Source organism: Haemorhous mexicanus, chromosome 6 (assembly GCF_027477595.1).
Source record: "Haemorhous mexicanus isolate bHaeMex1 chromosome 6, bHaeMex1.pri, whole genome shotgun sequence".
Taxonomy (NCBI): Eukaryota; Metazoa; Chordata; class Aves; order Passeriformes; family Fringillidae; genus Haemorhous; species Haemorhous mexicanus.
In genome coordinates this window covers 32,450,899-32,463,415 of record NC_082346.1, presented here as the reverse complement: position 1 = coordinate 32,463,415, position 12,517 = coordinate 32,450,899, and the positions used below count along the sequence as shown (strand labels likewise).

General features: G+C 39.8%; 1 protein-coding gene across 7 annotated transcripts in view; it reads left to right on the top strand.

Annotated features, from left to right (window-relative positions):
* Positions 1 to 12,517, top strand: part of ZFYVE26 (zinc finger FYVE-type containing 26) — a 48,580-nt gene that overhangs the window by 19,724 nt on the left and 16,339 nt on the right. For all 7 annotated transcript variants that reach the window (XM_059849728.1, XM_059849733.1, XM_059849732.1 and 4 more), the window contains 11 exons: positions 337 to 564; positions 1,985 to 2,090; positions 2,835 to 3,571; positions 4,134 to 4,330; positions 5,193 to 5,297; positions 5,870 to 5,992; positions 6,503 to 6,679; positions 7,826 to 8,072; positions 9,172 to 9,270; positions 10,904 to 11,061; positions 11,995 to 12,164. In XM_059849728.1, the coding sequence (XP_059705711.1) occupies positions 337 to 564; positions 1,985 to 2,090; positions 2,835 to 3,571; positions 4,134 to 4,330; positions 5,193 to 5,297; positions 5,870 to 5,992; positions 6,503 to 6,679; positions 7,826 to 8,072; positions 9,172 to 9,270; positions 10,904 to 11,061; positions 11,995 to 12,164 (2,347 nt within the window). The remainder of the gene's footprint in view (positions 1 to 336; positions 565 to 1,984; positions 2,091 to 2,834; positions 3,572 to 4,133; positions 4,331 to 5,192; positions 5,298 to 5,869; positions 5,993 to 6,502; positions 6,680 to 7,825; positions 8,073 to 9,171; positions 9,271 to 10,903; positions 11,062 to 11,994; positions 12,165 to 12,517) is intronic.

Here is a 12,517-nt window from a genome sequence, read left to right as displayed (position 1 = left end):
ATTGGTCAGCACCTGTGTTTTAGAAAAAATGTTAATGACACAGAAGTAGATATATTTTATGTCTGCCTTAATATGTTCTGACTTCTCAGAGACGTGGTTACTAATTTAGATGAACTATATTTTTATTCTGCTGTGAAAATTTCTCTTGGTTTGAATTGAATTATAATGCTTACCGTGAAAATTTCCCTTGCTTTCAGTTAAATTATAATGCTTATACGGAGATCAATAATTACAGAGCGGAAATAAAGCTAAAGCATTTCTCTCTCTTTCTCCCCCACCTCTCTGTCTCCCTTCTTGACATTTCATTCTTGATTCTGGTCTGTTCTCTTAAACCAGACTCCAAAGGTAGCCTGCTTGGCACCTTGGTGGAGCAGGGCTCTCTCAAACCGATGGAGCTGGAGAAGCACCTGGTTTGGAACCAAACACAGCTCCTGCTGAGAATTCTTGACCAGCATACCCAAAGCCTGCCAGAGAACAACACGCAGACAAACTTTGTGAAGGCCTTCCTTGACTACATCACTACGCTGGCTGCTGTGGTGTTACGAAGCTTGAATGCAGAGCTAGGTAAGGAGTTTCTGCTGGAAAGTCTGAACCTAGGTGGAGTTACTCAGACTGTGTAGTCTGGCCAAATTCTGGAAAGTAATTGTGCAAAAATGATTCCTTGCCAAATGTACCTACTACCTGTGCCTTTGATTTCAACTGATTATTACTTTTTTTTCCCTTTTATTTCATAACACCTATGCCACCCACAGCTCACATGAAAATAGTTGATGTCAGTGGGAAAATGAGAACACAAATGCTAACTACTGACCCAGACTCTGCACTCCACTTAGAGTGGAGACAAAACAAATAGCCCTTGAAATCCAAAAATTCTTAGCACTACCCCTGTAAGGCGAGATTGATTTTTACATCCAGCAGATCAGCATGCTGTATAACTTATAGCTCTTTTAGAGGCAGCAGGCACTCTGCTGCTCCACAGGGATAAGAAAAGAGTGTGTAGAAGGCCATGCAGAGGTAACCAGGCAGAAATTTTTTATAGAATCAGCCGATGATGGTCCATGAAAAGGAATGTACCATCAGCACATGTCAGAAGAAGCTGTCAGAAGAGCAGAACAATTCACTGTGCTCAGAGTAAAAATGCTTATCTGTGTTTTAAAGTTGACACTAATTGAGCTGCACTAATGTAAAATACCACAGTACTGATTTCAGGGATTACCTTTCCAAGAGGATGAGAAAAAAGGGCAGAGATCTGTTTGCAGACATGCTGGTTCGGCTGAGGTCACTGCCATGCCAGTCGGAACTTCTGTATGGACATGATTTAGTCCTCACTGGCTAACTGCCAAAGCCAAAAATTGCACTAAAATATTCAAGGGCTGGGTGAGTTTGGAGGAAATGTTATTGTGTTGGAAGATGAAAGGAGAAGGTGAGCTTAGGAGAATGTGTCCAAAGTTACCTGACATAACTCAGTAGTGGATACAAATGCTTTCCAGCAGTAGTGGCCAGGGTTTCACTCCTTTGTAAGAGTACCTGTACACCTGTGAGTTCCCTCTGCCCTTGCTAATGGACTTGGATAGAGCATGGACTCACCAGTCTACATCCAGAGCATCCAGAGACTCATCAGGAAATAATTTTGCATGTTTTCTACTTCTCACCACAAGTACATATTTTGTTGAAAGTTTGAAGTAGAGTTGCTAAACTGTTTGAACCTAGATCTTGCTTAAAGGATGAAGAATCTCTGCTCTACCTGTTTTGGTAATAGCTCTGGCATAATGTTGCCAAGATTGAGAGGCATATCATAATCATAAATGCCTAGCAATTTACTCTGGATTTTACCATTCTAATGTGAATTTAGAACTCTCTGAATTTAGTCAAAGTGGTTTAGACTCCAGTCCTTAAAATTTATATTCCTAAAATAAAAGTTGGTTAGTGTATTTGGCTAATGTGTTTGTATTATAATAAATATTCTGGTGTTTTTTTCCCTAAGATGCATCTGCAGAAGTGAAAGTGGGAAACCCGTTTATACTGTTACAGCAGAGTCCAACTCAGCTGCTTTCCCAGCTTGTTTTTGAGAGACAAGTTCATCCTGACAGGTCAGTGCTTTTTCAGATTATGTACTCCTGCAGGTTATTTTGGTACTGGTGACTTTTAACAAAGCCACGATTAAGTTCTTTGGCTACTTAACACATGTGGTACAGCCTGCTGTGTCCCACTGGCTGATCACTTGATGCTGCAAGAATTGGTGTGCAGGGAGGAGCTTAATCAGTGCCTTCTCCATCAGCCTGAAGATTTTTGATTGGGAGAACAGTGGCTCCATATTTTTAACAATTACTATCTGTTATGAAGTGAGAGTGGAATTATGTGCATTTTTTTTAAACTATGTGACAGTTCAGAGGAGCACTTGCACTTGCAGCTTGTCAATGTAATACAATAAAGTAGGCCAGTAGGTTTTAGTAAGAATACTGGGCATGACTCTTGCCCTTGCAGGTAAACTGGATAATCTAGACTCCTTCCATTGCAACTGCCAAATTAGATTGGCATGGAAACTGTCTGATTTGATAAGATAGCTTTTAGAAAGACAAGCACTAATGGTGAGCTCTTTTAGCAGCTTGCATTTAAGTGAAAGTCAATGTTTGAGGAGTAATTTCCTTTTCTGTAAAGGAATGGCAGCATAAGCTCTGAGTTAAAATAGTATATGTAATCTTCTTGTGCAGGTACCTGTGCAGAATATTAGGGGGCTTTTGTTCTTAAAGCATTTGGAAGTTTTATGAAAATATGTAATTATAAAGTACCTTTTATATGTGCTGGGTAAGCTGGTTCTGTTTTCAATCCTACAGACTTTCTTCTCTCTTGGCTAAAGAAGGATTGAACCTGAATGTACAGCAAGTCATTGTTAACTCTTGTTGTGAACCACTGTCCTTGTGCAGTGCAAGGCAAAACAGCCAGGCAAAGTCTCTTCTGACCAACATCAGCAACTTGACACACCAGTGTGCCTGCCACTGCCTGCCAGATGTTGAAATACCTATTCACAATTCTGCAGTGACCTCTGAGGATATCTCCACTCAGGCCTCATCCTCTCTGAATGACTTGAACCAGCACACACTGACTGCCTCCTCCCTAGACTTCCTGAAGTCTCAGTCGAAGCTAATGGCTACAGTGGCATGTCTAAGTGCATCAAATATACAGAAAATTCACAAATCAAGTTTGTCTTGGATGGAATTTCGGGGCAAACGGGAAGTGCCCTTAGGCTTGGAACAGATTTCCAGGGAGTGTGAGGCATTGTTGAAGGAGTTCCCAATATTGGAACGATTTCTTCTTGCTATGTTTGACCCACTTGGGAATCAAGAGGAAGGTAGCAGTTTGTCTGCTGTCTTCTCTGGCAAAGCATACATGTCTCTGGTTCTCCTAGGATTACATTCCACCACAGCTGTTAAAGTATTAACGGGAGTCTTTGAACAAGCTCTTGCAGCAAAGGATTGGGACAGAGCTCTGAAGGTCTTGGATCTGTACTGTCAGGATGTGGAGGAAGTGGTCAGGGTGAAGGATGCTGTGCTGAGTTGTGCAGCTGCTGAAGGTAAGAAGGATTAAGTCAGGCTTTTTTCCTCTTTTTTTCCTTAATCCATTTTTTTAAAATAAAGAATGCAGCCTGGATCAAAACACAGAAACTAAAGTAGCGGTCCTTGGGCAAATCCAGAGATGGAAATAGATAATTTTCCTTTCTTCATCCTGAATTTGCTTTCTCTGATGGTGTTTCTGTTTCACAAATGTGCAAATCATGACCAATTTAGTACAAGAGAACTGGAATGCAGCTGTTGTGTTATTTTTATTTGAAGAGCTGAATACATCAGGACACAGTAATCATTGTACTGTTAAATGGAACATCTCTTACGGCAGTGTCGTTGTTATGCATGGGTGATGTGATCTGTAAAAGGTGCCTTTTGGAGTCTGAATAGTAAGTATCTCGTGCTAACTTTGGATGCTTCCCAAAAATTTGATGCTTGGGATAACTCTTACAAAGATTTTTCAGCCCTGACAGTGTTTCTTTTGTTGATGTGATCCAGCAAGGATAAGGATTTTATTTTCTTTTCTGAATTATAGAAACTAAATTTCAAATTAGTGTTTTGTTTCCTTCACAGATAAGGATGGTTGGCAATACTTGTTCCGTGTAGAAAATGCAGTGTTGAGAAGTAGACTGGCCCTGCGCTGTCTGGACAAATGGCCCCTTGATGCCTGTTTGGAAATTCTAGCTTTCTGCATTTCTGATCTGGGCATACCTCATGAACTAAAAGCCAATCTACAGAGCAGGAAGAAAGAACTTCAGGTTTATCAAAAGGTACAAAGTCTTTCTTCAATTAACCAGTGAGATGAAGTCGGCAGCAGGAAGCAGATATTGCTTGCCCACTGAGAAGCTTTAGCCCTTGGTTCTTTTTTGGTCATGAAAACTTTTCAAGTCTTTTATCCAAAACAGTTCATGTGAAGTACTATAGTATCCAATTAACACTCAGCTTCCATCCTTCACAACTTTCCCACTCACCTATTAGCATTCTGGTCTGCAAACATGTTCAGATATAAACATTTTTGTGAGTCTGATTGTTTTGCAAAGTATTTTCCATTCTATGCAAATTATAGAGCCTCTGGAAGCTTTCCATGACAGTTAATCATTTTACAAGTTTGAGAAAAGCAGATGGTGTACAAGACTAGTGGTCCAAGGGGCAAGTTTGTATTGCAATCAGTTCTTCTAACTGCAGTGTAGTGCAGAAACCCTGAAGTCAGACAGGCTGGTCTGGAGTTCAGCACAGACTGAAAAGCCAAACAGCAAAATAAGGAGCCATCCCTGCTGAGTTCTGTCTGGTGTGAGTTCTGCTAACTGACAGCTCAGTTGTCTCTCTGTTAGTGCCAGCAATGTCTGCAGTAAATGTGTACTTTTACATCCATAATTATTGCCATCTAATCTCTCAGAAACCTTCCCTTATAAATGTGCTTTGTAGACTCATATCTGTGAAAACTGTGGAGATTTTTTTTTTGAGTGCAAGGATGTTACATCATCCCTGAAAAGGGCTAAATGTGGTCTCCTTTTTGACTTTTTCTTTCTATGAAGCAGCTCTTGATATGATGAGCTCAGCTGTTTTCTTAGGCTATTGATTGCCATAAATTGCAATTCTATATTTTATGCTACTCAATATTAACTTTTTCAGATTTTGAATGTGCAAAATGAACCATTGTGGAATGACTGGCAGGATCTGAAAAAAGCCTGCACTGATGACCCTCAGGCTGTCATGAATATCATTCTGAAAGCAAAGGTTAGACATCACCATGTGAATTTTGTTGAATTAGAATGCATTAAATTTCAAGTAAATAAATTCATTGAAATGGCATCTTAAAACAATGATCAGTGGAGATTACCTTGGGAGGAAGGATTCCTTTACTGAGCTCTGGGCTACAGAAACAAATAGAGATCTGTGTTTAATATCAAGATTTACATGTAACTAATAATTCTTAAGTTTTAGTTTAAACTCTTATTCTGAGATATAACCTGTTCTTTTCTTTTACAATTTTGAAGATTTTAAAGTAGCATAACTTTGGTCATAATACAGATGTGATTATTGGGGAAATGCTAATATTGTAAATCTGGCTGGCTTTTAGTGTCTTTCTGAAAACTAGCTTGTTTAGTGTTAAGTAAACAACGTATTTTAAATGCAGACTGTGGCTGTTTAAATTGGCTGTCATCTTCCCTTGTCAGTGTAATTATTTTTTTTATCCGGGAGAGGAGTCTAAGCTACAGAATCTCTTGATCAGAACTTTGGGAGAAGCAACTGTATCAGGGAGGGTAGAGTTTGTCCTTTTGTTTTTACTTTTTTAAAAAATTCCTTAGGATTATGAATTGTGTGAGGAATGGGGACACTTGTATCCTGTCCCAAGAGAAGACTTGATCAACCTTCACCGTGAGCACCTTCTTCACTTACTGGAGATGGGAGACATGGAAAAGGCATTGCAGGTACTAGCAAGACGTTCTCAGTCTCATGTCTATAGATCAAATAAATTGATATCTGTTTTGCTTGCCTTCGCTGTGTGTTTTCATAGTCTTTTTGGTTCCACCCTCAAGAGATCTTACTTGCTTAGACAGGCTTTTAGGATCCCAGCTCTCCCCTGTAATGCTTAAGTAAAAATCCAGCTTGGCAATTTAGTTCTTGGACCTAATAGCATAAATGTCACTTTCATGGAAATACAAGGCTCCTTTCTTTTGAAAAATCATAATGAAGCATGTCCACGCTGCTTAAGCAGAAGAATCAGAAGTGAAACTAATAACATGAATCAGTCAGCTGTGCCCAAATTAGTGGTGTGAACATTTTTGATTTTAATAATGATGGAGCTGTCACTTGGAGTGTGAATTAATTTGCTTGCTGGAACACTGTGGGGTAATAAACTGTCATGGACAGAAACTCTACAACATTCCTGCCATCTAGGAATGTTGTAGAGTTTCACTGTGTTTTGTTTGCTTTTGTAGCTTTTACAAAGAATCGAAGACCCTGGTGTTTGCCTTGCCATCAGTGAGCAGTCCCTGGACCAGCATCCGAACTTGGCAGCCTCTCACTTCTTGGCTCATTACCTCACAGCTCACTTCTATGCCAGTCTGACAACGGCACGCCGGAATGAAATCCAGGCACTCTATATAGGATCCAAGGTCAGTAAAACCCTGCCTTGAGGGATTAACAGCAACAAATAACTGTATAAGTAATTTCGTAATGCTTAGTATTTTCATAATATAGGTTTTACCAGAGCATTCTCACCACACCCCGTCTAAGGTCCTGAGTCTCAGGATTCAAAGGAAAGTTAGGAATGGCTTAAAGCTTCTCTTTTCTTTCTCCATTTTTGCAGTTCCATAGTATGAACAAAGCAGTCTTGGGTTTGAGTTATGGGGAGTGGAGGAACACACAGGCTGAAAGAGGATAGCATGGAAAAAAATAAAATTGTGGAGTTTATCAGAAAAGTTGCTATCTTTGTCCCAAGTGAAGAAGGAAGCATCCTCAACTTACTCTTTGTGTCAGTAACACCAGATGTCCTATGTATGCCCACCCATATGGTGGTTTTTTGACTTCATGTTTCTCCCAAGTGCCTTCCAGAGCTGGAAAGTATCACTCCTCTTTCTGGATGGCCCCTGCCTTTACAGAAATCACACAGGTTCTGTGCTCAGCCTATTAGTAGATGCATTAACCAGCAGATAACCTTAGTTGAATGCATTACATGTAAACAAAATGCAGTGCTTTTGGTAATGTCTGTTTCTGTGAAGGACTGTAAACAGCAGCTTGCTCCAGTGTGTTCCACAACAGTATTTTGCTGGGCTGCCTGTTTCTTTACTTGTTCCTTCTGAGGATATGACTTAGTTTGAAAAGCATCCATATTAGCTGTCCATATAGAGGAGAATTGCTCTTACTTTCTTCTCTTAACATTTCCTCAAATGATAAGGAAAGGATAAGGATAAGGATTGGGTTAATATGCTTTTTATAAGTTTATTTTAATAAGAGAATGTGCTGTACTCTGCAACAGCATACTTGTCACAGGGGCACAGGTTTCACTCTTCTATATTCTCTGAAATAAGGCAGTGTTTTACAGAATGCAAAGTGGAAGCTAAGTGATTTTGCAAATCCTCTCAGTAATTCTGTAACAGAAGTAGGAATTGGTCCAAGAAGTCCCACCCCCTTTTTTTGACCTCCAACTGTCATTCCATACTCTGCATAAGTTATTGCTCTAGTTTCTTGTCTCTAATCTCACAGAAACACATATTTAAAGGTGTGTAATTTTATGATACATTTTTTTTCTTGTGTCTCAGGTGCTGCTGACTCTGCCTGAGGTCTCCCGTGTTAACTACTTCCACCTCTCCTCAAGGCCACTGCTCATGCTGGAACAGCTGCTCATGAATATGAAGGTGGACTGGGTAGCTGTAGCTGTGCAGACCCTGCACCAGCTCTTAGCTGGGCAGGAAATTGGTATTACTGTAGAAGACATTGACAGTTTGCTTTCCAAGTATGCAGAAAAAGCTCTCAACTTCCCTTTCACATTAAAGGAAAAGAGATCAGGTAAATGTCTGTCAGAACGCTGTTTTTTGTTTGAGAAAGAAGGGCCAAAATCATGCCAGAATAATTTCAGCAATCATGCCATAACATTTTTTAGATGTGTGCCTCTAGACTCCCTCTAGCCCAGAACATGTTCTTAAGGTCTTTGCCTTTCTTGTCAATAGATGTTTTCAAGGACCAACAGCTCCAAAGGTTTCTCAGACTTTTCTCCGTTGTTCCTTATTGAGGTTTCTTTTCTTGTGTAATACTGATCAGTTCTATTTTACTCCTGTTTAACGCAAAGTCACTTAGAACTTAAGCACTTCTAAAGCCTGCAGCCAGCTACATCTGCCCTCAAGCAGAATGGGGATTTAGTCTTCTGTAGTATTTCCTCCTACCAGAGTCCTATTCCTTTTTCATATAGAAAGCTTCTAGACTCATAGTTCTGTTTAACAGTCTTGTTACGGTTCTCCTCTCTGGCTTGCCAATCCCTTCTCATCCATGTTGTCTTTGAGTCTCGTGCACTTGGCTTCTTTTAAGCTTTTAGAACTGGTACAGCAGAGGGTGCTGTGGATCCATTCCAATGCTTTTGGTCACTATATTAAAAACATATGGGGTTCTGTACCTATCTGTATCTATTTATACCTGCTGATATGGTACCAATTTGCATTGTGCCAGTTTCCAAGTGTTGGCTTCATTTTGGGATTTGAGGATATAGCTCTTGCTAACATAAAAGCATCAGACTTATCTCTTCTTGCCAAATGGTCTATAACTTCGCAAGTATGCACGTTCCATCCACTGCAATGTGAAGCATTTAATATTTGCCATGAGCATCTTGTATTAACCAATGGTTTTCACATCTCTGCTGTATTGTTCCTATAGCTGTCATTATTCCCTTGCTTTGATAAGGATCCCTTTCTTTGTTTTTTAGGTAATTGAATATTTTACAGTTTTGCATTAATTGCTGTGGACTAATTTGCATGCAAAACATTGGCCTGTTTTATGCTGACCTTCTTACATACTCCTGTGAATGGATTCCTTTAATCTTTTTCAAAATAGGTAGATATATTGACCTGTATTGTTCTCTGATTTTTTTTTCTCCTCTTTCTTCTCTTTGACCTAGATTCTTTGATACGTATTCAAGAAAGTGTCAATCAGTTATTGGAGTGTGAAGCAGTGTCTAAATCAGGATCATCAGAACTATCTCCTGTCAGCTTTACTGGTAAGGTTAAGACTTGGTGCCTCTTGCGGTTTAACCTCAGCAGCAACCACAGCTGCTTGATCATTCCCCCACCAGCCCCTTCACATGTGGGATGTAGAGGAGATTTGGAAAAGGTTACAACCTGTGGGTTGAGGTAAGGACAGTTTATTAACTGAAATCAAGTAAAATATAGTACTAATGATGATGAAAAGGGAGATAAGAAAAATAGAAAAGAACAAAACCCAAGAAAAGCAAATGCTGTATAATACAATTGCTCACCACCTGCTGACTGGTGCCCAACCCATTCTCCAGTGTGGATCAACCCCTGCCAGCAATTTTCTCCCAGTTCATTCCCTGGGTATGCCATTCTACAGTCCTTGAAGTCTTTTTCCCTAGGATTGCTGTTGTGACCTGAGGAAAATAGCACACCTTGAATTGTCTGAGAGGCTCCACTCACAGTCCTCAAACACAAAAAAAATGGAAACTAAGTAATGTAAGCCAGAACAGCTGGAGAATATTTGTAGCTAAGAAACAAACAGAAACTCTTCTACAGGTTCTGTTCAGCAACTCATGCAAGAGATGCACAGTCTGTGTGTGCTCTCAGGGAAGGACTAGCAGAATATCCTCAGACCTCCAAGGGTGATGATTCTTAGCAAGTAATGGGCCTGGACTAGAGCTGCAGAATGATATTCTGATATTCTACAGTTTAAGGTGTCTGAACTATTTCCTGCTTCTGTATCCTGAAATGAAGACTCTTCTTGCTTACATCAAGTGACAGCAGTGTTTTGGATTGGGCTGTGTAGCTCTTCAGTTTTTTCTCACAATGGTCAGCCTAATATCTCTATCCTGTTAAAAAACTTGAATGCACAATCCTTTAATGTTTGTTTGCAATGTGGTATCTACTTGAATGAGAATGAGCTTTAGTGAAATGGAGATTTTTGTTCTTCTTTAGTTTAATATGCATGCACAGAGAAGGCGGCTTGCGGGGCTGCTGAGATACGTTGAACTTTTTAATTAACCTGCTGTGTGACTGACTCACATCATATAAACTAAAAGCCTATCTAATATTGTAAACTTCATTCAGTGAGTATTTCATTGTTGGGGTCAAAGATGCCAAAGGCCACACTTAAATTCCTGCTTCTGTGAACTGATTTCCCCATCGTAGATTGAAAAGGCGACCAGAATAGGGAGGCCTAGGCTGTTGCTGTCTCCCCTGAGATAACAAGGAAACTCCCATGAATTCCTCTTCAGGAATGTCAACATTGGGTATACTTAAGATTCTATTTTATCCTGTATTACTTTTTGGTATCAAATGACCATTTTTTCTTCTTCCTCCAAGTCTCTGTGATACAAGACCAGATGTTGACACATTGTCTTACAGCTCTGTAATTGTTGTGGAAAAGGTCTCTTAATAAGTACATTCTCTTGCTTGTCAGCATTGAAGTACTATAAGTTTACAATTTAGTTTAAAGCTTATACATGCCTTATACAATGTTACTCTGCTGTGCCTAGCTGAAAGGTAATGATTGTAGTCATCTTGTGAGGCAGAAAGACCATACAGCCTCATTGAGTCTGTAGTGTTTTCTGGTACTTGAGACGCTATTAAACAGCTTAAATCCCATTCCATATTTTTCTTGGCCTGGCTCATTTTCAGGTGTAACCATATCTGCAAGTCCCAGAGACAGAAGTCTGCCACAGAACTTGTTTCCTCAAGAATTTGTGCCTCCTGAGAAGCCACCACCCAAGCAGCAATGGATACCTGATGACACTGAAACAATATGTATGGTTTGCAAAACTGAACGCTTTACTATGGTAAGGAGCAAAAATGAAGTACAGACATTCCTAGAACTCTGACCTTAATATGAGCACTTCCTCATAGTCTGTTTCCTGAAAGACCTGAGCTACTTCAGCAGGTTTGTCTGCATCACCATGGGCCCAACAAGATTGCCAGTCCTTTGGTATTTAACCATTGGTTTCTATTTAGAATGGTTGAGGAGACTGGCAACAGTTAGCTCCTTGCAGAGTTCTGTGAAGTGATAGAGCCTAAAGAGGAAATCTGGTCATCAGAGAGAAGACAATTATGGGATCTCAAAAATGTGTAATACCAACAGTATTAATATTCCAGAAGACTGTCTAGTTGACTCTGCTGGCAAGAAATAACATGGTCACTGTATGATTCAGATTATGAGTATAGAAAATGAAATCTTTGCTTGTGGTTGCACTTCTTCTAAAAACTATTGTTTCACAGAGTACTTGAGAACTGCATGGGTGCTCTAAGGGAGAACATTAATTTTTAGTTTTGCAAGTGTGCTTTCAGCCTGCTATCTTCTGCTGCTTAGAATCAGTACTGATTTCTCAAAAGTGTATCTGCTGCTTTTGAATTTGGAAATTTCTAGAATGGCATCAGGAAAAACAGTCTAGAGCTTTTAACTCTTCCAGGACATGATCTAATTAGCTTTGTGATCAGAACTGGGATAATTTAAGTAATAGAAAGCCCAAGGCTGCTGCAAATGTATTTTAAATACTGGCCTCTGGGTTTGGGGTTTGATTTTTTTTTTCTTAGCTATGCTTTTTTCAAAAAGGAGTTTTAACAGGGAGAATCAATTTCTGTATAATTCTGAAAAGCCTTATCCTGCATGGTGTTTCCTCTCTTCAAATGGAATAAGTTTACTCACAAGTAGAGAGAGACAAGGAGGGGACTTAGTAAATTCTCTTTGTGGCTCATCCATGACCTCTTGTGCTTAGTTTAACAGGCGCCATCACTGCAGGCGCTGTGGTAGGCTGGTATGCAGCTCTTGCTCCACCAAGAAAATGGAAATAGAAGCTTGCAGAGAAAATCTGTCTCGTGTGTGTGATCAATGCTATAGCTACTACAACAGAGAAAACTTGCCTGGCATGGTGCAAGACACAAGCACGTAAGTCGTTCTGTCCTAGTTCTCCTCAATTTTCAGCAGAGTGCATGATTGGACTGAGAGAGACATAGCATTTGGATTTATCTGGATGATGTAACATCAGCCATTTGGCCTCCAGCTGTTGGGATTTTCAGGTTTGGTAGGTGTGGGAATGTTCCTTAACCTCACTTTTCTTTTCACATTGGATAGAACATTATAGGGCCAGGCAACAAATTCTTTAAGTATCAATAATTCTTTAAGCATCAGTTAATCACTAACCTAAGAATTGAATGCTTTGATGCAAAACATAGCACAAATTGCTACAGTGTGACAAAGTTCCTTGCAGTATACTCAACTTCTGGATTGATATTGCATGT